The sequence below is a fragment of the Folsomia candida genome, unplaced genomic scaffold, assembly GCF_002217175.1.
Source record: "Folsomia candida strain VU population unplaced genomic scaffold, ASM221717v1 Fcan01_Sc012, whole genome shotgun sequence".
Taxonomy (NCBI): Eukaryota; Metazoa; Arthropoda; class Collembola; order Entomobryomorpha; family Isotomidae; genus Folsomia; species Folsomia candida.
In genome coordinates, this window is record NW_019091204.1 from 1102564 (window position 1) to 1130120 (window position 27557).

The following is a 27557-nucleotide window of genomic DNA, read 5'->3' on the forward strand; positions in this document are numbered from 1 at the left end:
ATTTAGCTTCCTATACTTGGGAGATATTTACAAAGGAACGGGAGGCGCAAACTGTGAGCCAAAGGTCCATAAACCTAGTCAGCTTGCTTGATCCGAGGCACAATCATTATCCGAAAAATTTTAAGCATTCTGACAAAAATCAGATGCGTCTTCAAATACAAAATAGTGTCGAGGACGAGATAGTGCATTGTGGGAAGTCAGTCTACATTGCAGATTCGGAAAATATTGAGGCCGAACTGCAATTCCTGGATAGATATTATTCTTCCAAGAAGTTTTTTAAGGGTCAGGAAATCCTGCAAATGGAAAATTATGGTTGGAGATTTTCCCTCAAAGGGGAATCAAACGTTCCTAAAACATTTCAAGATTTGATTGAGAATGGAATATACGGACGACTGAGTGAGGAGGAAGAGCGGCAGAAATATTTACATCGCAAACCAATCAGAAAGTTTGAAATAAAAGAGTCAGCACCAGCAGTTGAATTACGCGGGGCACTGTTAACACTGTTCATTCTATGCGGGGGGATAACTTTGGGGGCGAGTTTAGTATTTGCAATTGAAATTCGTGAAATCTTTTTCATACTCATTGTGAACATTATAAATTATTTAATCAGTTTAAGAACGATGCTGAGATTCCAAAGATAATTATGAAAAAAAAATTTGAATGTTAATTGAATTATGATTATCTTTCTTATATTATAAGCTGGAAATGTTAGTCTGCAACGGAAGTGAAATTAATTTTCCGAAACGGAAGTAAAAGTGGAGAAAATTAAGTTTCGCACGGTGCGTAAATTCGAATTCGATTCAATCGAAATTTAAGATAGTAATTATGTATGAGAAATTATGGTGTCACTGGATCATATGCCCCATGGTGTTTTCGGAATATTGCGTCTTGATTCTGATTATTACTTGCCTGAGCAATATTAGTTACAAATACACTTCCGTTTGCATCAACGAGTTTTAGCCAATAAATAAATATTGATACAAGAATATAGAATTGAATGAAATTTTAAAAACGAAATCCACTCTCGCCCGGCGGGAGACGGGCTCGTACGCTAGTGTGATAAAATCAGATTGGGTAGTTGTCAAATCATACAATTAGTAAAGTTAAAACTGAGAAGCACGCATAAAAATAAGAAAATATTCGTATAATTGAGAAGGCGACATGTACATATATTAGGTCAATGAATCATGAAAAGGCTTAATTTGAGAACATGAGTACAAAATGGTTGTAAAATCTCAGCACATCCTTGGATACAAATGAATTGGGATGATAGGGAATGTAAATTAAAAACTTGTGAAACCGATCAGTAGTTACATACCTTATTACCGACTGGTCGTTCATATAAGCAAATGAATATCACTATCAAATACGTTTAGAATATTTTAAAAATTAAGTAGTCGAAACTTTCAAATTGAATGCAATTACAAATAATAAAATCCATGTTTATCAATATATTGAAACATTTATACACCTAGATTACAGATAATTTATCTTCTCTCTTATCTAATTCATCGTCAAATTGTTTTTTTAGTTTTTATAAGGCTTCTTTTCAAATATATTTGGCTTGAAGTTGGTTAAAAGATTCCTTTGAGTACAATAGAAAATGTCGGCTACACTGGTCGGCATTTCGATGAATTTTGTGTGGTAGAAGTCCTCAATGGATTTCATGGTGTCGTAATCTCCGTCAGTTATGAAACTGATGGCGACGCCTTTTCCACGGAATTGGACATGGTGACAAATTCTTGAACAAAAGAAAATATATCAATTAGAAAACCAAGAATATAATTAGAATGGGATTTATTTGCAAGTGAAGTATTTGCGAATTTTTGAATCCTCAATGTTTTTTGACGTCGCAATTTTTTCTCAATATCCGCTGCGCTGCGAAATCTCAATTTGTATCCATAATATGTAGCTATTAGAGACCAAGGTTGGCATGACTTATAAATCATATCTAATAATTTATCAGTTACGTTTTGCAAACATCGGTTTTCTTAGCGACTTCAAAATCTTGTAAACTCGAACTTATGAAAAATCTATCAAAAAATTACCCTCCTTAGTAGTAACCATGCATAATAAAAAATATGTATGTGTATATGTTCTTGGGATTTATAATCCTACTTACAATGAGCGATTTGGGGACTTTTAACTTTTAATTAAATTTTTAATTATCACATAAAATTTATAAGCTATGCCAATTCTATGTATGAATGAGCACCGCTCGACGTAGCTGTCACGATTTGTTGGTAAATCGTAATTGATTAGGATCGGTGGTTCTGGAAGGTCAATATTTCGCGCAAATAAATCCGTCGTGACCAAGACGCGGGATGATCCAGAGCGAAAGTCCGCAAAGACGATTTCCCGATCTTTCTCATCCATTTCGCCGGGCTGACAAGGGAACCTTAAGTACTGTCACCTCTCGATTTCCTTCGGAATAGCCTTAATCGACAGATAATTTAGTGAAACTAAAACTTTGTTATAGAACATGCGGTGCAAAATCGCGTTTTCGCGAAATATTTAGCGAGAGCTGCACCAAAACCTGCCATTTTCCCAATGCTTTTAACATAGCCACCAGCCTTTCGAATGATGAAATGAATTTTATAGAATCTTAATAAATTATATTTGTACCTGTCCGCGTAATTTCAGCCGATCACTAATATGCACAAAATGATGCAAAGATTCGCAAATTTTTTGCAAATTGCGAAAATCTGAAAACTTTAGCAAATTTTGAATTTCTTCGTTTTTTTAAATTCAACAAATTTATCAGCTTAACTGATATAAAATATATTTTTCTTATTGCAAAAAATTTGCAAAAATTGAAGCTTAGAATTTTTAACTTTTGCTTTTTCTAGAAACTCAAAAATTTTCATATATGTAGGTATGAGCGAATAAAGGAAAAACAAATTCGTTGAACAATTAAAATATGCAAGCATTGCAAAAAATTCTACATATTGAATTAAAAAATTGCACACACTTTAAGTTTTTGCAACTTGCAACAATAAATACCGCAAATAATTTAGAAAAATGCGTAAAAATAGACTAGCATTGGTTATTTAACTTATTTTCATGCAAATTGCGAATTTCAGTTTTTGCAAATTTTTGCAAATTTTTTGCAATAAGAAAAATATATTTTATATCAGTTAAGCTGATAAATTTCTTGAATTTAAAAAAACGAAGAAATTCAAAATTTACGAAAGTTTTCAGATTTTCGCAATTTGCAAAAAATTTGCGAATCTTTGCATCATTTTGTGCATATTCGTGATCGGGCTGAAATTACGCGGACAGGTACAAATATAATTTATTAAGATTCTATAAAGTTCATTTCATCAATCGAAAGGCTGGGGCTATGTTAAAAGCATTGGGAAAATGCAGGTTTTGGTGCAGCTCTCGCCAAATATTTCGCGAAAACGCGATTTTGCACCGCATGTTCTATGACAAAGTTTTAGTTTCACTAAATTATCTGTTGATTAAGGTTATTCCGAAGGAAATCGAGAGGTGACAGTACTTAAGGTTCCCTTGTGAGAATGCAAAAAAAAAATCCACAATTACCGTCTTTCCTTCCAATACTCTAGCCGATACCTGTTCAAAAATTTAGTTTTCATTCAAAAGTCAGTCATCACTCTTTCTGATTTACGAGTTTCCTAGACATTCAGTCATTTTCTTTCAACTTCATTTCATTTGACATTATTGGTACTTCGACCCATGTATTGAGCATAGGGCAAACAATGAAATGAGTGAGAAATCTTTCAATCGCAGTCATTCATCTGAAATGACTGAATCTTTCACTAATTTTCGTTCAACTCACAGGAAATTCATTTTCATTCAAAATCACTCACCATCATAATAACTCAAATGAGAGTAATAATAATGAAAACCTGAATCACTTCACAAAAAAAATTTGATTTTGATAAGATTCTAAGCGTTTGTAGAGCTGATTTTTATGAGTTCAACGGCATTAATAATTTGGAATTAATCCGCCCCGTCGTTGAGTGGGAGGAGCTCAGAGTTGGAAAAAATCGCTCCGTCTGCGATTTTTAGCGCAAAGGCGGGCCAATATTTTTGAAATTGGTTTTCAGCAAACGTTTCCTAATTTTGTTCCCTACAACCGTTTCCGATCGTTTTTTAAATTCGCAAAGCGAATGTCACGATTTTGTGCATCCAGAATTTAACATAGCGGTAGATAGGCAAGAACTCAAAAATAGTCTGCTGTGTCTGGAACATCAGGGAGTGGTCAAACACCAGACAAAGTATATATATTCCAAATTCCCCCGCCGAGATCTTTCCAACGATACCCCACTTATGGGGTAATATGAGATTTGACCTTTTTTACCTTTAAGGTCCAAATCATAAAAGTTCCTTGAAGAATTTCAGAGAACGGTCGAAAACGGTTGTAGGGAACAAAATTAGGGAATTTTTGGTGAAAAGTGATTAAAAAAATATTGACCCTCCATTGCGCTAAAAATCGCAGACGGAGCGAATTTTTCCAACTTTGGGCTCCTCCCACTCAGCGAGGGGGCGGAGTAATTCTAAATTATTGGTGTCGTTGAACTCATAAAAATCAGCTCTACAAACGCTGAGAATCTTATCAAAATCAAATTTTTATTTTGTGAAGTGATTCCGGTTTTCATTATTGTTACTCATGAATGAAAGTGAACAGGTATTCTTTAGCCGAACCTCAAACATACACAATCATGGATTGTGATACATCGATACTTTTACAACCAAGTATTCCTTCTTAACCAGTTTAATGTATCTACTCACCGTGGATGATACTGTGCGGCCCTTCTCTCTCATCTGACCCGCCAGCCAGTCCACCATCGCTGGGGAGTTGCAGAAAATTACGTTCTGCTTGTGAGACAGCGTGTCATAGAGGTCACACACTGTGTCCAACTTCAACTCCTTTTTTTCCACGCTGACGTAATACTGCGTCACCCTGTTAAGAATCAGCTCCTCCCACGTGATGCTAATTTTTACAGGATCACGCATAAAGTTGGACGCCACCTCGTACAGCTCGAGGGGCACAGTGCATGAGAACAGAAGCTTTTGTGCATCACTACTAATCACATGGACTAACTAGGTAGAAAATAATGGTTAAATTAATTTAAATAATGACATACGTAAATTGGTAAAAAACTAAATTAAGCTGTGGGGAAATTCACGTCTCAATTTTTGAATTCGTACACTCTTAATAATCCGGTAAAGTAACGCAGGTAATGGTTTGTCGGTAATAAATTTGGTAATAATATTTTAGCAGGTAGTAAAGATTTGTCACCATTATGGTAAAACTGTACTACCAAGCCATTACCATACGGTACAACTCATATTACCACTTTGGCAAAGTTCTATATTAGTACTTTTCGGTAATGTTTATTACCAGATTATTTGCAGTGTATCCACATAAATTTACGAGCACAATTTTCAAACGAGAACGCTCATGTTCGTGACCAAGGAAAGAGGCAATTTATATGGTTAATAGTAACCCGAAAAATTGGTATAGTTCACGAAATAATTTTGCTAAATTAAAAAATTAAAAAATACGCGCATTAACAATGTTGCGAACAGTCCCACGCGACATGATTTCATCAGCCTCATCAAGAACGAACATTTTGATGTGATCAATCTTCAAAGAGCCTCGATCGATCATATTGTAGACACGACCCGGGGTTCCAATCACGATTTGGACACCGCTTTCCAATGTTCGCTGGTCCTCGCGGATAGCCGTTCCTCCGACGCATACGCGACAAGAAACGTTCAGGTAGACACCAAGGGCCAAAGCGTCCGCCTCTACACGTTGCGCCACCTCGCGAGTTGGCGTGAGAATAAGCGCTTGACATTGAGAGACATCTGGGACAATATTTTGAAGAATTGCGATCAAGAACGTGGCCGTCTTTCCGGCTCCTGCTTGCGCTGCAACAATCACGTCGCACCCAGTGAGGCACGGCATGATGGCGCGGCGTTGGAGGGCCCATGGTTTTTCAAAACGAGCCGCGTAGATCCCGCGCAGCAGATTCTCGTTGAGATTCATCTCGTCGAATGTGGAACATGTCTGAGGTAAAAAAAAGGGTAGCAAATTTAGTAAATCTTGTCTGTTTTGGGGTTGGGGTAAATAAATAGAGTTTTGCCTTCAATTTTCTTTTCAAGAAACGGGATTCGTGTAATAATTAGAGTACTCACTATAGTGAGTACTCCGCATATTCCACAAATATGCCACAAATAATTAACGTTGTAAATAGCATTATTTACAACTCTTTACGACTTTTCGCAACCTTATTGAGGACAACAGTGCGATTTTTTCGCAAATCAGCTACTGCGAAAATAAGTAATTATCTTTAAGTGCGTAAGAAGTGGGAATTATTCATTTCGCAAAATTATTTCGCGAAAGCTCGCAAAAAATTGGCCACAACATTTTTATCATTTAGTAGATAATTTTTGGAGTCATTTGCGGTGAAGGCTCACATCAGTATTCAGGTTGACCAACTTAATGGAAAAAAATATAAAAATATGCATAGGTCCCCAACCTGATTTTTGTCCGATTTAATGGCACCGTGCCTATCCATTCTGGCTGTTACGTGGCTTCCAAGAGGACGTATTGGAACAGCGTTTAGCACACTTTTGAACTGGGATGGTTCTCCTTGTCTGCAAAAACTAGGACAGGATTTATTAAATCAAAATAAATTCAGATAGAAATCGATTCATGCATTTGTACGCCTTAACTTTGCACATTTAAAGATAAGCGAAATTTCCTTTTTTTAAAAGACAGATAAATTTATTTTCACAATTTTGCCCATTCGATTTACATATTTCTATTTCGCAAAATTATTTCGCATATATTTCCTAAATTATGTAGATACAATGTTGAATAGGACGCTATTGTTACATTGTAACATAGTGCGAACTTAAAAACAAATGTTGCAAAAATTTATGTACAAGATCTACGTACGATTTTTTAAAACTAAACCATGATTTAATTCTGAACTCCAATATGTAGCCTAGCAAATATACGAGTCATGCCCTATTATTTATTTGGATGGAAAAACCCATAAAATTTGAAATTAAAAAAAATTACAGAATAAATGTACCAGTTGTTTATGAGTTGACTTACGGTTGTTCAGACATTATATAAATCTTTAGTTAGTAACTAAAGCTCTGCTGCTTGATTGAACTGGAACTGCAGAATGGTAAAGGAAGGATACAAAAAAATTCTCATCACACCTGGTATATTTTCTTTGCACAAAAATCACGACTGTGTGCATGATGATAACGTTACGAAAACGTTGATAAACGTAAATCTCGTGACGTTAGAAGTGCCATTCTCAGTAAAAAGTCTGCGTAGTGGATCACATACGTATTAACGTAAGTAGGTGGTACATGAATTATGCGAGTGTGCAATGTAAATATTTTAGCAACTCTGTTTATCGTTCTCTTATTTCTCATGTCACGTACTGAAAACTAGTAACTCCATGCAAAGCTCGATCTTTGTGTTTATACATGTTTACATGGATAAAAGAGAGGCAGGAAATATCGTTAAAATCGATGGATTTGGAAGTTATCTAGAATATGAATTGAGTATTGAAGTCAACGGTAAATTTCCTTGTTGTTTGTAAACGTTCACCATTTACAAATTAACAAAAAAAAAAGGAAAAAGATGATCACACTCCAAATATTTTTTCATGTTCAGATTTATGATAAGTGTGAGAAGGTTCTACTTCTATCTAGCCCTTGTTCCTTGCATGATATAAATATAGTTAAGTTATCTGCAGAAACGTTGAGTGCAGGGATGCGTATTATGGACACATGTTCTTCATTCCGAATGAAGAATATGTGTTTCTCTCTCTAACGGAACTTGGCAGCTTTTATGTGATACCATGCTAACACTTTTAAATTAGATAGCCAAATTTGTTCTTTAGCTCTCATATAAATGGTTTAGGCACTCTCACATATTCATAATGTTTCAGGCTAAATTTCTCAGAAAATTTGATTTTATCAGTCATACGCTTTATTAGTCTAGAGACTTGAGACGAATTGATCATGATGTGGACTTAAAAGTACGATGAGTTTTATACTCATAATAATCCGACGGGTAGGATGTAGTGCAATGCGATAGGTCCTTCTTAATAACTTACAATGAGATGGTGTGAAGTGTAACTTTCCGATTCATGATACTTTCGCAGTATAGAATTAATAAAATAGAAAACTTAGATATGCATTGCTACATCTTTGTGAATAGCAAATCGCTTAATTATCATGCACATTGCATATGTCTCAACAGTTTAATGACTATGGGATTATTGAATAACAATATACATATCATAATTATCTTAACGGTTAACGTACAGATATAACCACCAATAATTTAAGGTAACCATTCTCTTATCAGTCAACCACCCTAGAGGTGAAATGGCTATCCATTTTATCCAATTAATTTGGAATCCAATCCAATCCACGGATATGGATTGGATTGGATAATCAGAGATCTGGATTGGATTGGATGGATTTTTGGTTCTGGAAAAATTATGGATTGGTTTGATTGGATAATCGGAAATCTGGATTGGGTTGGATGGATTTTCGGTTGTGGAAAAATTATGAATTTTCACTGTGACTTTCTGTATAGAAATCATAACCAGGACGTTATGTTATTCTAAATATTCTAAAATATGTGTATTTATCTACGTATATTTTTAACTTAAAGCAGGCGGGTGTATTGCTGGTTTGGTCGGTAACATATTGGCATTTGAAAGGAGAGCCAAATTCACTAATGTTGCCATCTAGTTTTTGTCTGTCAATCGGCGGTGTTATAAACTAGTTTTGTTATATTAAAAATATAACGAAATTTAATAATAGGTGTGTATATCATGGCAGTATTTTTTTAAATATAGTTTTGCTGATTTTGTAAATATTATACCCATGTTTTTACACTGGATTCTATTGGTTTAATTTAAAACTAGTGCTGGATAATATAGATTTTTTATTTTTGTTTTGAATTGGATTGGATTTTTAATGGTTTGAGAGTTATGGATTCGATTGGATATTTTTTTTGCAAAATTTCGAATGGATTGGATGGATTGGATAAATCCAAATGGATTTTGGATTGGATGGATTTCTCGTTTTGGTAATCCATTTCACCTCTAAACCACCCCTGATAATCGGTCAACTCTTGCCGTATTGTCATTGCAACTTATGGGAATACTGTCAACTGTTTCGACTGGTTTATTCTTTATACACGTCACATCTAAATACATAGATTTATTGGAAATTCACTTTTTTAATGCTTCTACCTTTGAAAAAGCGTCAAATTATTGGATACATAGCAACTCATATTTACATAAGTACATATCCATCAAAGAAAATGAAAGCTCATCAATTTCCTAGGCATCATGCCAGAATAAATCGCATATAATTTCACTTACCAACAGTCGTATGGTATATATTTGTAAGTAGATATCAGGCCCCGATTTTGGGGGGGGGGCAACCGGGGCAATTGCCCAGGGCGCCGAAAAGACAGGCGCCCGAGCGTACACTAGATAAGATTGGATATCACCGTCTCCACTCTAGCGCGCCAGAAGAGTTTTTGAAAAGACTCGTTTTTATGTATAACCAAGGGGCCTGTCTTTGGTTTTGATTGGAGAGAAATAGTTGTATCTCAACTGGAGTGACGGTGGCGCACATACCCATCTGTGTATTAAATTGCTCGAGACAACAACCCGTGGCGCTGGTGTGCAATACATAAGTGTATTATATAGTTTGGTTGAGGACAACGACGGGCGCTCATAAAGTGGCTACTATGGGTCGTTCAGTACGTCTTCTAGATTTACTATTAATGGTATAATTCTGTGTATATAACTTCGCATTTTTCACTGCTTTATGTTCGTCAATGAATCACACCGTAACAAGTTACCATACCGTAACAAGTTACACTGTCCTCGCTCTGGCACATTTTTAGCCCGAGTCAGGGTTCATGGAATCGTTTTGTCCGTCTGTCGTCTGTCTCAAAGTTTATTTCTGTTCTACTCATCCGATCGACTTGAAATTTGGTATGCACTTAAAAATGTCAATAGAGGCATATTATGGGAAATGTGCCATTCCGCGTTGCAACGCTTTCACGAAATCAAATATAAAAATTAGGAAGCAAACTTTCGGGCGCAACTTTTAATATACGTAGTTTAGCTATTTTAAATTATATGCAACCAACCCCCCTTCAAAAAATTGAAGAAAGAAACCGGGAAAAATGAGAAAGCCAATGTACATTGGGTAACAACAATTAGACCATAACTTGCGTTTGACATTTGTCTTGTCCTATGCGAACGTGCAAAAGTGCAAAATTCGAAAATCGTTTTTTTACCTACACTCTGAATAAATTTGATTAAAATTTACTCAAGTTTGAGTAAAATTTGCGATGACACAAATGGTTGAGAAAAATTTACATTATGAAAGTTAAAATTTATCCAACGTTGTAGAATTTTAGCTCAACCTTGAGTAAATTTTACCTTCGTCGGGTAAATTTTGCACAACCCGTTGTGTCATCGCAAATTTTACTCAACTTTATTTGGAGTGTACACATAAATAAACCGTAGTAACGTTGGAAGTAGCTCACCCTGTCAAAATTATTTAGATAGAACTTTGCACTGAAGCTTCGGTGCAAAGTGCTATACTAGTGCACCTTCGCGAAGGTGCACAATAAGCCGACAAAATAAATCATAATTATTATATATTCTTGCACCTATGGTGCAATATAAACGGAGAAATGTCGCAAATGCTCAAATTAGTTGGACCACTTGTGCAACTTTAGCGTCCCTCCGGCTACATAATTTTGAAAATTTTATGTCAAAATTGTATGATTATTTCTCCCGGATATTCTGCACTATTGGTGCGTTTTACATCCAGTAGCCCCTATTATTTCGCATCATTTTGGGTTCTCAATTGTTAGATACCAATGGTGCTATTAACTTATTAAAGAATGGACTTGATCGATTTTTATTATATTCATTAGTTATTCTGCACTTTTGGTGCATCTTGCATCGATTCCCCCAATTGTTTCACACAATTTTGGATAACCGATTGTTCGATACTAACGGTGCTACCTATTCCTAAATTGTAGTCATTTCTAGATCAATTTGCACAATTAATTCGCACCATTTGCGCCACGGCTTGTTCGATACCAATGGTGCTCCTCAGACCGGTTATAATGGAGCAGGGACTTATTAATTAGCATCAATTGATGCAAAAAGGTCGTTAACATACAGACGGATGGACGGACAAGAGGACGCTGGTGGAAAAAACTTGGTATCCAGGTATTCAGGATACCGGGAAATTTTGCGGGCGCCGAAGGCGGCCGCAAAATTTTTTTTTGTCGCCAAAACAAACGGGAAAAAAACGAGAAGAAAAAAAATTGACGCAAAAAATACGAAGCGGAAAGAAAAAAATAGGAAGCAGGGCGAAAAAGGGGCGAAAAAATACGAAGCGGGAAGGAAAAAAACGGAAGGAGGGAGAAATAAGAGCGAAATACGAAGCGGGAAGGAAAAAACGGGAAGGAGGAAGAAAAAAGAGCGAAAAAAAAACGAAGCGGGAAGGAAAAAAACGGGAAGGAGGAAGAAAAAGGGCGAAAAAATACGAAGCGGGAAGGAGGGAGAAAAATTAAAGAAAAAATACAAGCGGGAAGGAAAAAACGGGAAGGAGGGAGAAAAAGGGCGAAAAATACGAAGCGGGAAGGAAAAAACGGGAAGGAGGGAGAAAAATTAAAGAAAAAAATATGAAGCGGGAAGGAAAATACGGGAACTAGGGAGAAAAAAGGGCGAAAAAATTCGAACCGGGGAGGAAAAAAACGGGAAGGAGGGAGAACAATTAAAGAAAAAAATACGAAGCGGGAAGGAAAAAAAACGGGAAAGCGGTGGAAAAATTAAAGAAAGAATACGAAGCGGGAAGGAAAAAACGGGAAGTAGGGAGAAAAAAGGGCAAAAAAATACAAAGCGGGAAGGAAAAAAACGGGAAGGAGGAAAAAAAATTAAAGAAAAAAATACAAAGCGGGAAGGAAAAAAACGGGAAGGAGGAAAAAAATTAAAGAAAAAAATACGACCGAAAAATATACGAAGCGGGAAGAAAAAAATTGCGAGGGAGAAAAACGACCGAAAAAAAGACGACGCGGGCAGAAAAAAATTGCGAGGGAGGAAAAACGGACGAAAAAGAAGAAGCCGGAAGGAAGATGAGAGAAAATGGAAGACAGAAATACAAAGCGGGAATCGAAAACCTACCGAAAAATTTGAAGCGGGTAGAAGAAATCGATTGAAAAATTTGAAGCGTAAAGGAAAACCCCTTTTTCTCTCCCGTTTCTTTTAGGTAAGTTTTTAACAAATCTAGGAATAAATGGAAAGCTGAATGGAGAAGCGCAAGGAGTTGAACAACCGATGTAAAATACGAGGCAGGAGGATAAAATATGAATTCGCAATTTCTCAGTTTACGGGAAAGAAAAAAACGGGTGAGGCGGAGAAGTTACACAACAGGAGGAAAAATCGGACGGAAAATAGATAGTGGGAAGAAAATCCGACGAAATGGATTTGAAACACGGATAATACGAACCGACGTCAAGACTATAAAGCGGGAATTGTCAAATTTGCGTTAAGTTAGCATAGTCCGACCTATAAAATGCGCTAGTCGCATCCAGTACAAATACCCCAGAATTATTGATGGGGTTCCTGCTTTTTGGAACTATTAGTTGTCTTGCTATAAGTTGTTTTGACTAATCTTATACAGCCACTCTCACCATCGTCCGTGAAAGACATTATGCCAAGTTTTATAGTATTTGTGAATAGGTTTTTGAGTTACATAGGTATGTATGCTTCTCATGAAGAATTATTTAGCGATCTACATACAACATAGCGTAGCAGTAAAATTATCTGGGTGGCGGAGATGTGGGGAGCTTGTTTAGTACTTTTAAGTGCACTTCCTCACCTTATTATTAGAACCATTTACTTTTTCAAGCTATATTTTATTAAATATGAATTCCTACCGGATATCAATATTTTTGTTTAATTGAGAACTCCGTTTTGAGGAGTTGTATGCACAGTGTGCTAAAACTAGCTAGAGGCCTTCAGATCGTTGGAGATAATAAAAATCTGATAAATGCATTTCAAATTTGAATAAATACCGCAAGTCAATTTTTAAATATTATAAGGCAAATTAGTGTGTAAAATCTTGAAAGGAAGCGGGGGTTTCTAACATCCGAAATGGAAATTTGAATGGCGAAATATAAAATTGTTAAGAGAGTTGAAAGTAAGATTCAGTCTAGTCTCCAATAAAATAAACCCGAAAAAAAGAGATTCTTATGTGAACAGTAAGTCTAACGGAAAGTTTAAAACAAAACTATTAAAATGATAATCAATTATTTGCATCACCACCCGCTGTATGTTTGATACCACTGAAAAGTTTTAGAAGTTTTTCGTCACATTTTTCGAATTCGTAACAATTTGAAATTATTCGTCGAAATGTGTTTCACCCGATGAGCGGATTTGCCGCCCGTCTTAAGTTTTAATTGAATAAATTTAATTATTGAGTAGTTTTTGCAATTTATCTATGTGGTATCAAAAATACGGCGGGCGGTGAGGCACATAGGTAACTTTATTATCATTTTAATAATTTTATTTTAAACTTTTCGTTGCACTTATGTACTATTCACCTAAGAATCTCGTTTGTTTGATATATTTTATTTTGCAACTTTTTCAATTTTTCCTTTATTCATCAATTAGCATGGCATGGTGCCAGCAATGATTTGCTGGCACTATTACCACAACGGCGCCCAATGCTGGGAAACTTCCAACCGACTTATCTCAGCCATTTGATTACCGATTTTGTTACTCGCGGAAGCAAAAATATAGCAATAAATATACCAAAATAAAATTGTTTATGTCTGAATATTGTTAGACTTCTGGTTCACAAAATTACTCTATCGAAACTGTTTTGGGAGGAATCCTCTAAGAAACATCCTCCTGGAGGGTGTTTTTGGCACATAATTCGGAAAAAAATCATCTACTTAAAAATTGAGTCGTCAAAAATGGCGTACTCCCTATCCCCAATAGTGTGCAAAATTTGAGCAAAATCAGTTGGAAATTGACAAAGTTTTTCTTATGACATATTTTTCGAGGTGGCCTGTAAACGCACACTTCTGTAGGTTATTTGGTCCTTGGCCACAGCCAAGAGATTAATTTGCATGACCTTAGAAAACGATTCCTGGAGACTATTTAGATTGCCAAGGAACGGTCGAAAAAGACATTTTCGAAACCCACAAAATCCAGTCAAGAAGAATGCCTTGAAGGCTTCAATTCGAAGCAATCCACGAAGAACCCTCGAAACCTAGCTACATACAGATACAAACCAGACCAAGAGTACTACAAAGCTCTTTTCCATATTTAGCGTGAGGCAGAGTGAGATTCGGGTTCTGGTGGGTATCCGCGATTATCGCGCGTCAGTGCCGTATCCGTCTCACTTTGCCGCGCTCACACAATCATGCGTCTTATTTAATTAAGTATACTGGGTTATCTAAATGTTGTCTTATTAAAATACAAAAAACTTAAATGTTGGTATATCATTAGCCCTCGTTTGTTACGGCACTTGCCGTATAAGTCACTCCCACAGAAACTTTGTCCCCAAAAATCTCATGGTCCCAGGCATTTCTCGTCGGGCAACATAAGCTGAAAATGTAGGAGAAAATAAGGAGAAAATTCTGGCATCAGGTTGTCAGACGGAAAATGGCTGGGACCATAACTTTTTTAAGGATTTATGTGTATGCAAAAAAAACCGCCAATTTTCGAATTTTGAAACTCTTGATGCATCAAAATGTTCGTATTCCAGGGGGAAGTCAAATTGCAAATGCAACTTGGGGTCTTATTCTTTTTGTGCCGAGTGTACATTGACTTTCTCATTTTTCACGATTTCCTTTAACAATTTTTGAAGGGGGAGTGGTTGCATATAATTCGAAAAGACCTATGGTATATTGATGTTTCAACCCGAAAATAAATTTTGGATTTTTTCTGGGAAATTCGGTGAAATCTACGCGAAAAGAGCTTGTACTTTTGGCTCATTTTGTACCTACATATAGGTTAATGTGTCAAGGTAGACGCTCAAATCGAATCGCTCAAATCGAAAATTTTGTTGAAGACTTTGCAACATGACACTGTAATACTAATTATTCCCTGAAAGATAGCCATCTTTAACAAATGTAGGTCTCCCCGATGCTACGGGTCGCTAGAAAGCAAATGACCTATTTCTGTGATTGTTTTGGCAAGCGTGAGCTGGTTGGCTATAGTTCCCATAAATCTACTTTATCGAAAAGAGGTAGAATATAAATGCGTCAAATAACTTATGCATTACATTACGTATGCTACAAGATTCTTGAATTCAGTGGGTGCTTCCACCGAGAACTGGATCTGTGGGTCTCGCCTTCAATGATGGGGGAAAACACTTTCGAAAAATTGGTTTCAAATCGGAAGCTAACTGGTCCTCAAGATCAACCAAAAATTTGTAACATGAGAACTCTTGCAGTTACGCGGTTCATTCCTCGTATATACAGTTAGCTTTGCCATACTGTCTACAAAATACTTCTTATCAAAAATACTGAAAGCATTAGTTTGGTAGTAGTTTCTACTCTTTACTACACTCAATTAAATTCTAAAATCTCCTATCTACGTACATTCAGTATTGATCTGCTCCTTCGCGGAATTGAAGATCAACGCTGAAAAATATAACAAAACTTCCTGCTTCTTATTCCCACAAATGAATATACGTAGCATCAAATGCAGTGTAATAATAGAAGCGCATGGTAATTACAATTAGTAAACCAACCACCAAGTAATTAGCTAAGTACTATTGTATTGTCCAAAGCGTTTGTGAGAAGAATTACTATAAAGGTCACTAAATCGGGAAATTTTGGGACCGGGAAATTTTTTGGCAATGTTGGATACCGGGAAGAAAAAGTTTTTTCCACCAGCGCAATAGCTAAATTCAAGAGGAATTCAATAGCTCTCATGCTACGCAGGGTGAGCTAATAATTAAAAAACTCACGGCTCATGCACATTTATTTCTGACAACCTGATGCCAGAATTTTACCATTGAGAAGAGCTATAATTTCAGCATTTGTTGACCGAAGGAAAAGTGTGGGTACCAGGAGATTTTTGGGGTCCAAGTTTCTGAAGGAGTGGCTTATACGGCAAGAGCCGTGACAAAATACAGCCACTGAGAAATAGAGAAGCGAAGTGAGACGTGATTCTACTATACCCCTGACGCGCGATGGTGGTGGATACCTTCCGAGTCTCACTCGGCCTCTCGCTAATATGGAAACGGGTTTCGTGGCACATTTCCCTCGATATTCCTAAATAGTCGTAGAGAACTGAAATCTGGCATTTAAGTTAATAAAAGATATCATACTCAGAGAATATGAACCAAATTTCGAAAACATTTTAAATAACTTTAGAGACCCCCTATGGTTACCCGATTTTACTACGTCTACGACATTTACGACAATTGGAAAAATATGAAGTGGAATTGAGATAAAATTAATCATTTATAATTCAACACATTAACTCGGGCCATATGAGGTTCCACTGCGGGTTTTTAAGTTAATCTCACACGTCGTAAGTCACGTCTTTACCAATAATTGGATAGTTCTTATGGACGGAATGGATTTTGCAATCGTAGTCGATGCACTTTATGAAACGTAATATTTCTATTATTATTTTTACATACAATTCCACTTCACCAAAGTTAAGGAAAGTTGTATGAAGCTGAATAATATGCATATACTTTATCTAATATTAGTATAAAAGCATAAAAAAACTAATTTAGCAAGTTAGTTGTAGAAATTTATGATTTGTTAGAGGGGCTGGGGCGCCTCATATGCTTGCCCAGGGCGCCAAAATCGAAGATCGGGCACTGGTAGATATATATATAGTTAGGTATATATTTAAATAGTTATATATCCAGTTATGCTACATATTTTATATATTATACGAGACTTTTTTTGCACTGAAGCCTTATGGTGCTCAGTCTCTTAAGAAAATTTCAGCCATAGGTTCGTTTTGTTCTTTGTCTCTCAGCACGTAGGTTATTAGGGTGAGAACTTCTTATTCAGATCACTTGCCAAATTAATATTCTTTAAAATGTTTGTATTTTTGTTTAAGGGAGAGCATTAATAAATTTCATAGGCTCATAGCCACTTCCACAAACAAAATTGCACCACTTCGATTTTTGAATAACATTTGGAATATTTATATTACAAAGATTGTGTTTGGATCCTAAAAAATCAATTTAAAATAGAAACGATGATACAAATCTACAGTATGCGATACATTTTGGTGAATTTGTGTCAAACGTAAAATAATAAGGAATTCAATCTTTACCATATACTTATTTGAAAACCATACATTTTGAAACCACACGTCTTCTAACGAAGCGTCGCGTAAATTCGGACAATTTCTGAATATTCCCAACTATTTCATCCCATCTGGAATATGTCGCCTCAATCAAATTGAGTAACCCCGCAACCAAGTTAAAAATTAAATAAACCGTAGTAACGTTAGAAGTAGCTCACCCTGTCATGATGATTAGACAGAACTTTGCACCGAACGTGCGGAATAAGCCGGAAAAATAGATCATAACTAATATATTCTTGCACCCATGGTGCAACAAAAACGGCTACCCGTTGCACCATTACTGCAGCATTAGCGACCATCCGGGATACAAAATTTTGAAAACTTTGTTAAAATTGTATGCCCATTTCTCCCGGATATTTTGCACTATTGGTGCTTTTTGCATCCCTTCTCCCAATTATTTCGCATCATTTTGTGTTACCGATTGTTAAGTACCAACGGTGCTATTAATTTATTAAAAAATTCGATTCGGTTTGTTTAATACCAATGGCCTAACATATTCAATAATTGTCAAGGGGATTTTTAAATAGCATCAATTGATGCAAAAAACTCGTTAACAGACGGACAGACAGAGAGACAGACAGACAGACGGACAAGAGGAATTCAATAGCTCTCATGCTACGCAGGGTGAGCTAATAAATAAAAAACAAAATTTTTGGCGACGAATCTAAAGCCATTGGAATCGGAACATCTTTCGGAAACATGGCAGCCCTTGTTGTGTTGGCAGAACGTTCGAAACTTATCCGACTTCTGAAACCATTAACACACAGATCAAAGAAGGTAAACATCTCGGTCTTCATTAACTTTGAATATCAATAATATATATACTTCTGAAGCAGAATACGATGATACCACCGTTTTGATACTCCCGCTTCTTGCAGAGTAGCCAAATAATATGCAGCTTTACCACCTCCATGACCTCTGACCACCCAAGGAGACCAACGAGGTATGTTTTCTTTCACGGAAGAGCATGAAATATTTCTCATGATGAATCGTTCCCCTCTCCCAACCATTGTTTCCCAATTTGATATATCCTCTGCTAAGACTGATCCTTCCAATGCAGCCATCCATGAGATCCATTCCCCAACAGTGGTTAAATGCCGTCTTGGGAATTCTTAAAATGCATCAGTGAAATTGAAACGAGTGGAATTTACGAATCTTCTTAAATAGGGTACATTCTCGATTATAGTTGGAATTACGTCGAGAGACCTGATAAAAATTTTGTGTCTACCCCAGCTAAGAAAGTCTTCCACAGTTTCTGCCACTTTCTCTCTAGGTGGTTCTATAAATTTTGTCGTAACTTCTGTGGAATAATACAAACTGATGTGGGTGACACAGATCATAATAATGCAGATAATTGTGTTGATTTTTCTTTTGGAATCCCGAGAGCAAGGTTGGCACAGAAATATCAGCAAAATATCAAGGGAGTACTCGACATTTCGAAAAACAGAGCCAATCATTATCGACACAAGAATCAGTCCTAGCCAGATTAAGGGGTCCAATGGATGAAGAAGAATTGTAGGGCCAGGCGGTAGAAATCGCCTGTAATAGGAGCAATAAACAATACTCATCGGTCTGTAAAAATCCAGGTAGAATTTTGGACTGTAAAGTATTGCGTCTTCATAGGTCTGTTCCAAAAATTGAAATATTTAGTTCGAGTATGTTATTTAGATTAATTCCGGGGTAATTCACGCAGTTCTTGCTAGCTTTTAAAATACGAAAATCTTAACTAATCATTCAATAAATATTTGCCAAACAGTGTGACACCCATGATTAATTATCCTCATGGATAAATACTTGTTTGCAAACTGCTTTAGTTTGCAGATTTTCGGATACTACAATGTTACCAATAACTGCGTGAATTACCTCACCATTTTCATACCAATTTGTGATAGCATAGCAGACAAATTTCAAGGTTTGCCGAGTCCAAAAGATCATACGTTTTAACTTGTAATGATAAATTCATCTTTTCTCCAACTATGTGTATTGTGATGTGAAAATCGTGGCACGCATGGGGTCGGAGTTTGTAGTGTTCCGCAACACAGTTGGGGTCTTCCACAGCGTCGGCCATCCATATATTTCGTGACACAATGAATGCAAGACCTCTTGAGAGGGATGATTCTTTAGGCAAACGGATGAAATGCATATCTTGTTGTGGCTGTAAGATAATTAAGTGTCGGCCATCTGGGCATTGGTAGCAGTAGTAGTAGTACTGGTGGTTAGTGATTTCATTGTCAGGAAACACTCCCAGGAATAAGTTTCCAAAAATGAAAGTGTCATCCTCAGAGTCTTTTCCAATGTAGTCTAGTCCCTTATTAAAGGCATGCAGAAGACGCGAATAATTATGGGAGAGAAGCTTTACAAAAAATTGATTCATGTCGTGCTCATCATATGCGAAGCCAGTAGACCTGATGAGTTTCAAGATTTGGATTGCCATGGTTGTATCATCTGTGTGACGAATATTGGGCAGATTGATTGCAAACGTTTTTTGATGGCTGTCGTATTTGGCTATGAATGGGACATTTTGAGCTACAGTAATTGCTCCGACACGATCCTCAGCAAAGAAATATCTGTTTCCATCAAGGATTTTAGTTAAATACAGATGGGTTATATATGAGTAGGAATGCTGCACATTTTCAGTATTTTGCCAAATTTTAGATTCACGTGAAGAGGAATATTCTGTCGTTAGCGGCCAGTATTCAACTTGTAGTATTGCTGAAGTGCTCACTCTATCGCAGGATGTGAAACATGAAATTATTAGCATGCTGCGTAAAGCAGTATACGTTATCACTGGCTTTGCCATTGTTCTTTGGGGAATATAATGTGTCAGTCAGAGGTTTGATTTAGGATACGATTTGAGGAAACCAGATTGATACTTTCCTAGATAATGTTAGAATTAAATACAATGAAAATCGTGTTTTGTATAATTTTGTTCTGTAAGGTTGAGTAGTGAAAGGAATATATTCTACCTATAATTTGCTTAGTGTTCGCAATTGACAACTTCTTTAGCACTCTTTTGACACGGTACTATGCAAGTTCTCGCCCACAAGTTTTCACCCGTAAGTTCTCGCCCGGAAATTTTCGCCCGTAAGTTTTCACCGTATGTAAATTCTCACCCATACAAGTTCTCGCCCATACAAGTTCTCACCCATACAAGTTCTCACCCGTACAAGTTCTCACCCATGAAAATTTTTCCTCATCCTCAATTTTATGTGAAAAAGGGTTTCAGCTATGCTTAGCTCATGAAATTGTGTCACTGATAAATGGTAAAACCAATATGACATTTTGGTAGAGAGGCTTATGGGTCTTAATGGAACAATATGGAATGAAATTGGTAAAATTTTTATCTGCAGCGACCCTACAGGGTCATCCATACCGATTTTTAGAAATTGGTTTAAAAATATGAAATCCGATACGGTGATACTTAATGCTTCTTATGAAAGAATATGAAGTTAAAAGTGATCCAAGTGCAGCCAGAGTGACCCTAGCGGGTGACCGAGCCCGCTAGGGTCACCTGAAATTTGGTATGAAGGCCAAAAACCACTTCTGGATAGCTTTGTTCAAGTTCAAGATGTTAAATAAGCCCACCGATCCTGGTAGTAACTGGGAAAAATTTGTAAATCCTTCAAAAATTTGGTGCCAAATAACAGAAAATATCTAACAAAGATTTAACCATTCACACCACAGAGCTTGGTAATATTATGTCGGTCAAATCGGAGAAGCGGGTTGTGACTCACCGAGTCAGAGACGCTGTCCCTGACTCGGGATAAATGGAGTTTGTACTGTAGGTTTTGTATAATAAACTACCAAGATTTGAATTATTGAAACAGGTAGACTTATCAGTATATTTGGTTAATCATTACTTCTAAAATTTCTAAAAGTTGATATTATCAGGTGAAATTTAGAATGGAGTCGAAAAATGTCATATTGGGTTTACCAGTTATCAGTGATACAATTTCATGAGCTAAGCCTAGCTGAAACCCTTTTTCACATAAAATTGATGATGGGGAAAAATTTTCATGGGTGAGAACTAGTATGGGTGAGAACTTGTACGGGTGAGAACTTGTATGGGCGAGAACTTGTATGGGTGAGAATTTACATATGGTGAAAACTTACGGACGAAAATTTCCGGGCGAGAACTTACGGGGGAGAACTTGTGGGCGAGAATTTACACCAAATCTTTGACACAACGTTATTGATTTGTGCCAACATATCGTGCATGTAGAGGCTTCATGTTTTCTCGGAATGAACTTATGGCGCCGGCATGTCCTTTCGTTGTAATCAACGAGAAGGCATTCAAAATCTACCTCCTATTTCAACGAAACATTGTTGGTCATTCCATTAACCCATATTCTGAGATACTTGTATTTATGTAGTGCAAAAACAATTATAATGAAGTCTTTTACGTGTACAACTCACAAGGAAACATACCGAGGTGTCCCACGAGTTAAGGGTCGACACCTATACCAAAATGACCACAATACATGACTTATTCAACAAACTGAAGGAATTTCCGTGTAAAATTCACTTTTCGTCACGTTGTGACGATATTTGTGACGAGCGCCTGATCATCGGGTTGCCAACGGGAGAGGTCGGCCGCTGAACGATCAGGTCGAACACAGAGAACCGTCGTGCTCTTCAGAGATTTCGAATTCTTTCAAATTTTGAAAACATCTTAAAATTTTGAAAAAATTTTGAGCAAATTTTGAAAATTTGAGAAAATTTTGAAAATTTGAGAAAATTTTGAAAATTTGAGAAAATTTTGAAATTTTGACAAAGTTTTGAAATTCTGAGAAAATTTTGAAATTTTGAGAAAGTTTTGAAATTCTGAGAAATTTTTGAAATTTTTAAGAAATTTCGAATTTGTTTCAAAATTTGAAAGAATTTGAAATCTCTGAAGACGACGTGAAGACGACGTGAAGACGACGACGCCTCTCTGTGGTCGACCTGATCGTTCAGCGGCCGACCTCTCCCGCTGGCAACCCGATGGTCAGGCGCTCGTCACAAATATCGTCACAACGTGACGAAAAGTGAATTTTACACGGAAATTCCTTCAGTTTGTTGAATAAGTCATGTATTGTGGTCATTTTGGTATAGGTGTCGACCCTTAACTCGTTGGACACCTCGGTATGTTCCCTTGTGAGTTGTACACGTAAAAGACTTGCATTGTTAGTGCTTGTTCTAAAACCAATTGAAGTTTAAATTCGGAACATCAAACTAAAGTGGCACAATGAACACATTAACTCGGGCGAAATGAAGTCTTCGCATTTTAAATAATAAGTAAATTAATGCCATCCAACCGAAATAATGTTCGTTTCAATTAAGACAAAGTAATGTGTATATGATCGTCATACTCCAGAATTGTTGTGTATACTGCGACAAAACCGCTACCAAGGCAACGACGGGTGGGGCAAGAAATTTGCATGTGATTCCTCGTAAAATAAAGGGTGCGATGGCCTTTGGAAAGACAAATATCGTTGACTCCTAACCCAGGAAGAGCGAGTTCGACATACTTATTTACTGGCATGAGCAGAATAACTACGTGTAATTCTTCATGTAAAATTAATGGCGTTTTATGTATACTTAGCAGAAGGCGAATATGTATGCCTTTCTAGCTTTTTCATATCAAATCAGATCATGCTAAAACTTCGTATTCTGTCATACCATTGAAGCGTGATCTCAAGAATTATAACATAGTTTTACATATTTAGCATATTTTAGGGTTTTACATAGTACATACATATTCGTATTTTCGTACAAATTTTAAGGGTTTTTTTCCTGGATATGCATATTTTCCTATATATTCGAGCCTTTCTATAAATATGTGTAGAGTAATGCACAATAGTGAGAAAATAGGAATAATGGTTTTTCCGTAATAACTTCTTTCATTGTTAACATAGCGCAGAGATTAATGCATCATTAGAAAGATGAGAAGTTATCACATTTCAATTCTCAATCATTCGCATTCAGATGATAATTCAATAGAACAATTTTCTATGTAAAGTCTAACACATTTTGTGGTTAGCAGGGAATTTTGAGTAGGCAAAGATTCTCTCAGTCAATCTGGGCTTCTGTACGACCAATGTACAGAAGACAGGGCTATCTCGCCTACACTACACTCCATACACGGTGTTTACCATACCACAGGTAGCACCTCACGGTAACCGGAACCGCTTACACTAAGTGACATATCTTCGTGTCAGATAGAGGACTGATCTCTACTGATTGCGGGTTACCTTGCCCTGTACACATTAGTGATACTGCTATAGCGTGAGTATTATTTCCATTAGTAATTCGTACCGAAATTCCTATAGCTTGTTCTTATCCAAATCCTTCTACATACTTAATTAGATTATCTCTGAAACTGATTTTTGTGCTGAGCTCTACGGAATCTCTCCTGTTAGCTTTAAACCATAAATCGTTTCGGTCTTATAATTGGCACTCATTCTAAATCATCATATCTCTTTCCTATATCACTCTCGCACGTAGCTCCAATCTAGGATCACGAACCTATTCCAATGGTAATGCATGTAGAGATCCTCCTTGGCTTCCAACCGTGCACGACGTGTCTCTCTCTCGCTCTGCAACTGGATTCTCTCTCTTCCATCTGGGTCGCGGGTGTGCCAGGGCAAGTGAAGTGTGTCCCAGGCTTTTCGCCATGTGAGCCTCGTCCACTCACACCCCCCACCTGCGTGCCTGGTGACACCCCCTGCCACACCCGTCCCAGCAACGACAAGCTGAGCCATCAGGCGAAGATGGATTCGCCGGACCCAGTGCCCGGGAGGATCTACGCCATGGAGGACTCCCCCAGGTAGGTCATTGTTTGGTATGTCGGGGTGGTGACTGTGGGGGGTGGTTGGTGGAAGAGTGAGGACGGGGTCGTGCATGGCGGTGGGCAGCGTAGTCGGGCCTACGGGGGTCCCGTGACCCGGTTGTGCTGTGAGGGGTGAAGGGGCAAGTGGGTAGTGTCACTCGGCCCTGGTCACACTGTGTGACCGTGAAGGGGACACGTAGCCCGTGCCCGAGAGGGTGCTAAGGTAGTTCGTGGTCCGTGGACGCCCCGCCCAACAACCTTCACTCATCATGCTTCCGCCGTCACGACGCCGTCCTCATTTGGATATCACCACTATCTCATGGAATCTACCTATGATCTCTATCATTCATTGTCCTATCTGGTGTCCAGGTAGTCAGAGCCGAATGGACCTCTGGGCCACATTCCCAGAGGTGATGGAGGTTTTCCTAACTCTCCACCATAGTTAGGTTTTTCCTCCATTCCTCTGACTACCTACCTATTTGGTTATCTACATTTGCACATATGTACAACTCTGTAATTTGTAATGATGAGGGCCTCGGCCATATCAGATGAGAAATAAATAAATAAATCTATCTATCTATCTGGTAATGCATGTATTTTATACAGAGTATTTGCAGTAGGTGCATAATTAAGTACACTTAGCATATACCACTATATATACATATATCCATCACGTAATAATGTATTATTAGCTCACCCTGCGTAGCATGAGAGCTATTGAATTCCTCTTGTCCGTCCGTCTGTCTGTCTGTCTGTTAACGAGTTTTTTGCATCAATTGATGCTATTTAAAAATCCCCTTGACCATTATAGAATAAGTTAGGCGCACCATTGGTATTGAACAAACCGAATCGAATTTTTTAATAAATTAATAGCACCATTGATATCTAACAATCGTTAACACAAAATGATGCGAAATAATTGGGAGAAGGGATGCAAAACGCACCAATAGTGCAAAATATCCGGGAGAAATGGTCATACAATTTTGACAAAGTTTTCAAAATTATGTATCCCGGATGGTCGCTAATGCTGCAGTAATGGTGCAACGGCTAGCCGTTTTCGTTGCACCATGGGTGCAAGAATATATACGAGTTATGATTTATTTTTCCAGCTTATTCCTCATCTTCGGTGCAAAGTTCTATCGAATCATCATGACAGGATGAGCTACTTCTAACGTTACTACGGTTTATTCTATACGTATTTACACGCATAATCCATTACATATGTATAAATATTTTATCTGTATTACATATTTCGAGGTTTTTTAAGTTAAAATATTTTTCTTTATTCAGAAGCTAAAGTTTCGTCAAAATTATATTTTCATTATAATGGTGGTCAATTCATGGGAAAACAGTTCGTCCAAGTTCGGTCAGCACAAACAAATTTTTAATCAAAACTGACATAAAGGGCAATCACTTGCAAATTAATTTTCCACAAAAACAAATTTTAATCTCCTGGCGAATAACAATTTAAAAACTGTTGCGTTACATATTTATACCTTAGAAATCGATAACAAACTACGTGCGCCCTTTGTCGAACTATAATTTGTCTAACTATATCACTATCGGCCTCACTGCCGATAGTGTGTCTTTATTAGAAATTATGCAGCTTAGAGGGGGTGAAATTGACTCCAGAAATTTTAAATTTGACTGACAGCTTCGAAATTTCCGAGTACAGGGAAATTTGCAATAAAAAACTAAAGCTCGATAAAACTCACCCCGTATGAAAATTGTTTGTAGGATTAATTGGCCATTACAGCAGGTATTCAAGAACAAAAAACTTGGATGATTCTGCACAAAATTTCTACGAGTTATATTCTACAGAACTATTAATGCATAATTATGCATAATTCTGCAACCTTTATACATAAATCTCACGGCATAAAAGTTCTATGCAGAAAACTCCGCAAAATTTCTACATAAAAGCTGCCCAATAAGAAACTCGTTGAAATTTTCCTTCAGATTAGAAAAACAATGTGGGAGGACGAAGCGCTCCACTTCTTGCGCCGCGCTGTTTCCAGCGTACAGCGGAATTCAGCCTGGTGCGCGTACTGTTTCGAATATGACGCCAAGTCTCAATCCATCCAAGCTTTAAGTGGGGCACGATGGCAATACCGATTATATAAATTGATCTGCTTTTGTTTTACGTTTCCCATTTTTCCCGCATTCGTGGCGCGGTGTTATTATCTCGCGAGGATGGTGCAAAGTAACAGGGACAACCCCATGGTGTTCGTAACGTATGTGGGTACCTTAGTCATCTTTGGGTTTCTACCGCTCTCATGGTTTTTAATGAGACCCTTCAAAGCCAAAAAGTACGTTACCTTTTTCAAGGCAACCATATCCTTGGAGAAAGCACTGCACGGTTAGTAAAATTTAAGTTTAAATTGTAAATTTGTCTATAAACGATTGAATAATTGTACGAATGCTGGATCAGGTTTCAAATTAATGTAATATTTTCCTTCAAAAACTAAAGGAAGCTACTAGAATAAATTATGCGTATTCGTTACAAGTTCGCATAATCTAAATTTCAACAACAAAAAGGAGTAATTAGTACCAGCCTATTAGTTGCGCAAGTTCGTAAATGAAGTTTCTGTGAACTTTGTGAGGTATGTGGTTCGCAATTAGGGCTGTCAAATTCGGATTTTTCGTTTTCTTAGTATCCGGCTTTAGCCCCAATTCGAGCCACTACATAGGTACCCAAATTTCTTGGGTTTCTTGCACCTTGGGCTTTTGTCAAGCACAGTACACAAACTGTAAAACAGTGCGAAAACCAAACTTTTATTTTAATTTTCCTGCAATTTGTGTACACAAAATAAAATCTGTAATATTCATTTTACTGAATCGAAGGTGTGAAAGAAATGTGAAAAAGGTGCAACAAGACAAACGTTTACTTTTTGTCCTATTTAGACTTACTCCCGCACGTGGACAACCAGGATTTAGAAATTCGGAACGCGATACGTGTAATTACCAATTTCTTTCGTAACCTCCTCAAAACCACGGAAACCATAATACCGCTCCTATTCTTGCCAATTTGCTTCTTGCCCTCCACTAATCCCATTTACGTTGCGGTTAACGACATCCGGCACATCGAGGAACGTTACACCCCAGCTGCCTGCGTCGCCTTCTTGGTTGTCTTCGGTTTCTTGACGTTCATGGGGGCACTCTTTCTTTTCTCAGTAGAAACGATCTGTATCTTAATTTCTGGGTATGGAGTAGGCTGTTTATATTTATGGACTCTAGTAATTATCCCGCCGGATAGGGAGTTGTGGGGAAATACGAGAAACCAGGTCCGTCATGGCATCATAAGGAACAAAGAACCAGTTGTTTCGTGGGGAAAA

The 27557-nt window shown here is 37.3% G+C and overlaps 1 protein-coding gene across 3 annotated transcripts; it reads right to left on the reverse strand.

The window, feature by feature from the left end:
* Positions 1 to 1147: 1147 nt before the first annotated feature.
* Positions 1148 to 7312, reverse strand: LOC110855301 (ATP-dependent RNA helicase eIF4A). Of its 3 annotated transcripts, none has more exons than XM_022103723.2 (6): positions 7100 to 7309; positions 6516 to 6642; positions 5540 to 6043; positions 4759 to 5070; positions 3547 to 3576; positions 1148 to 1741 (listed from the first exon to the last, which is right to left on the reverse strand). In XM_022103723.2, exons 1-6 carry the CDS (start codon positions 7111 to 7113, stop codon positions 1685 to 1687), a joined length of 1044 nt encoding a protein of 347 aa, XP_021959415.1. In that variant the 5' UTR covers positions 7114 to 7309; the 3' UTR covers positions 1148 to 1684. The 3 variants fall into 3 exon arrangements, with proteins under 3 accessions (XP_021959415.1, XP_035711934.1, XP_021959416.1); XM_035856041.1 differs by having other exon boundaries at positions 7077 to 7309; XM_022103724.2 differs by lacking the exon at positions 3547 to 3576 and having other exon boundaries at positions 7100 to 7312.
* Between the last annotated feature and the right edge of the window lie 20245 nt (positions 7313 to 27557).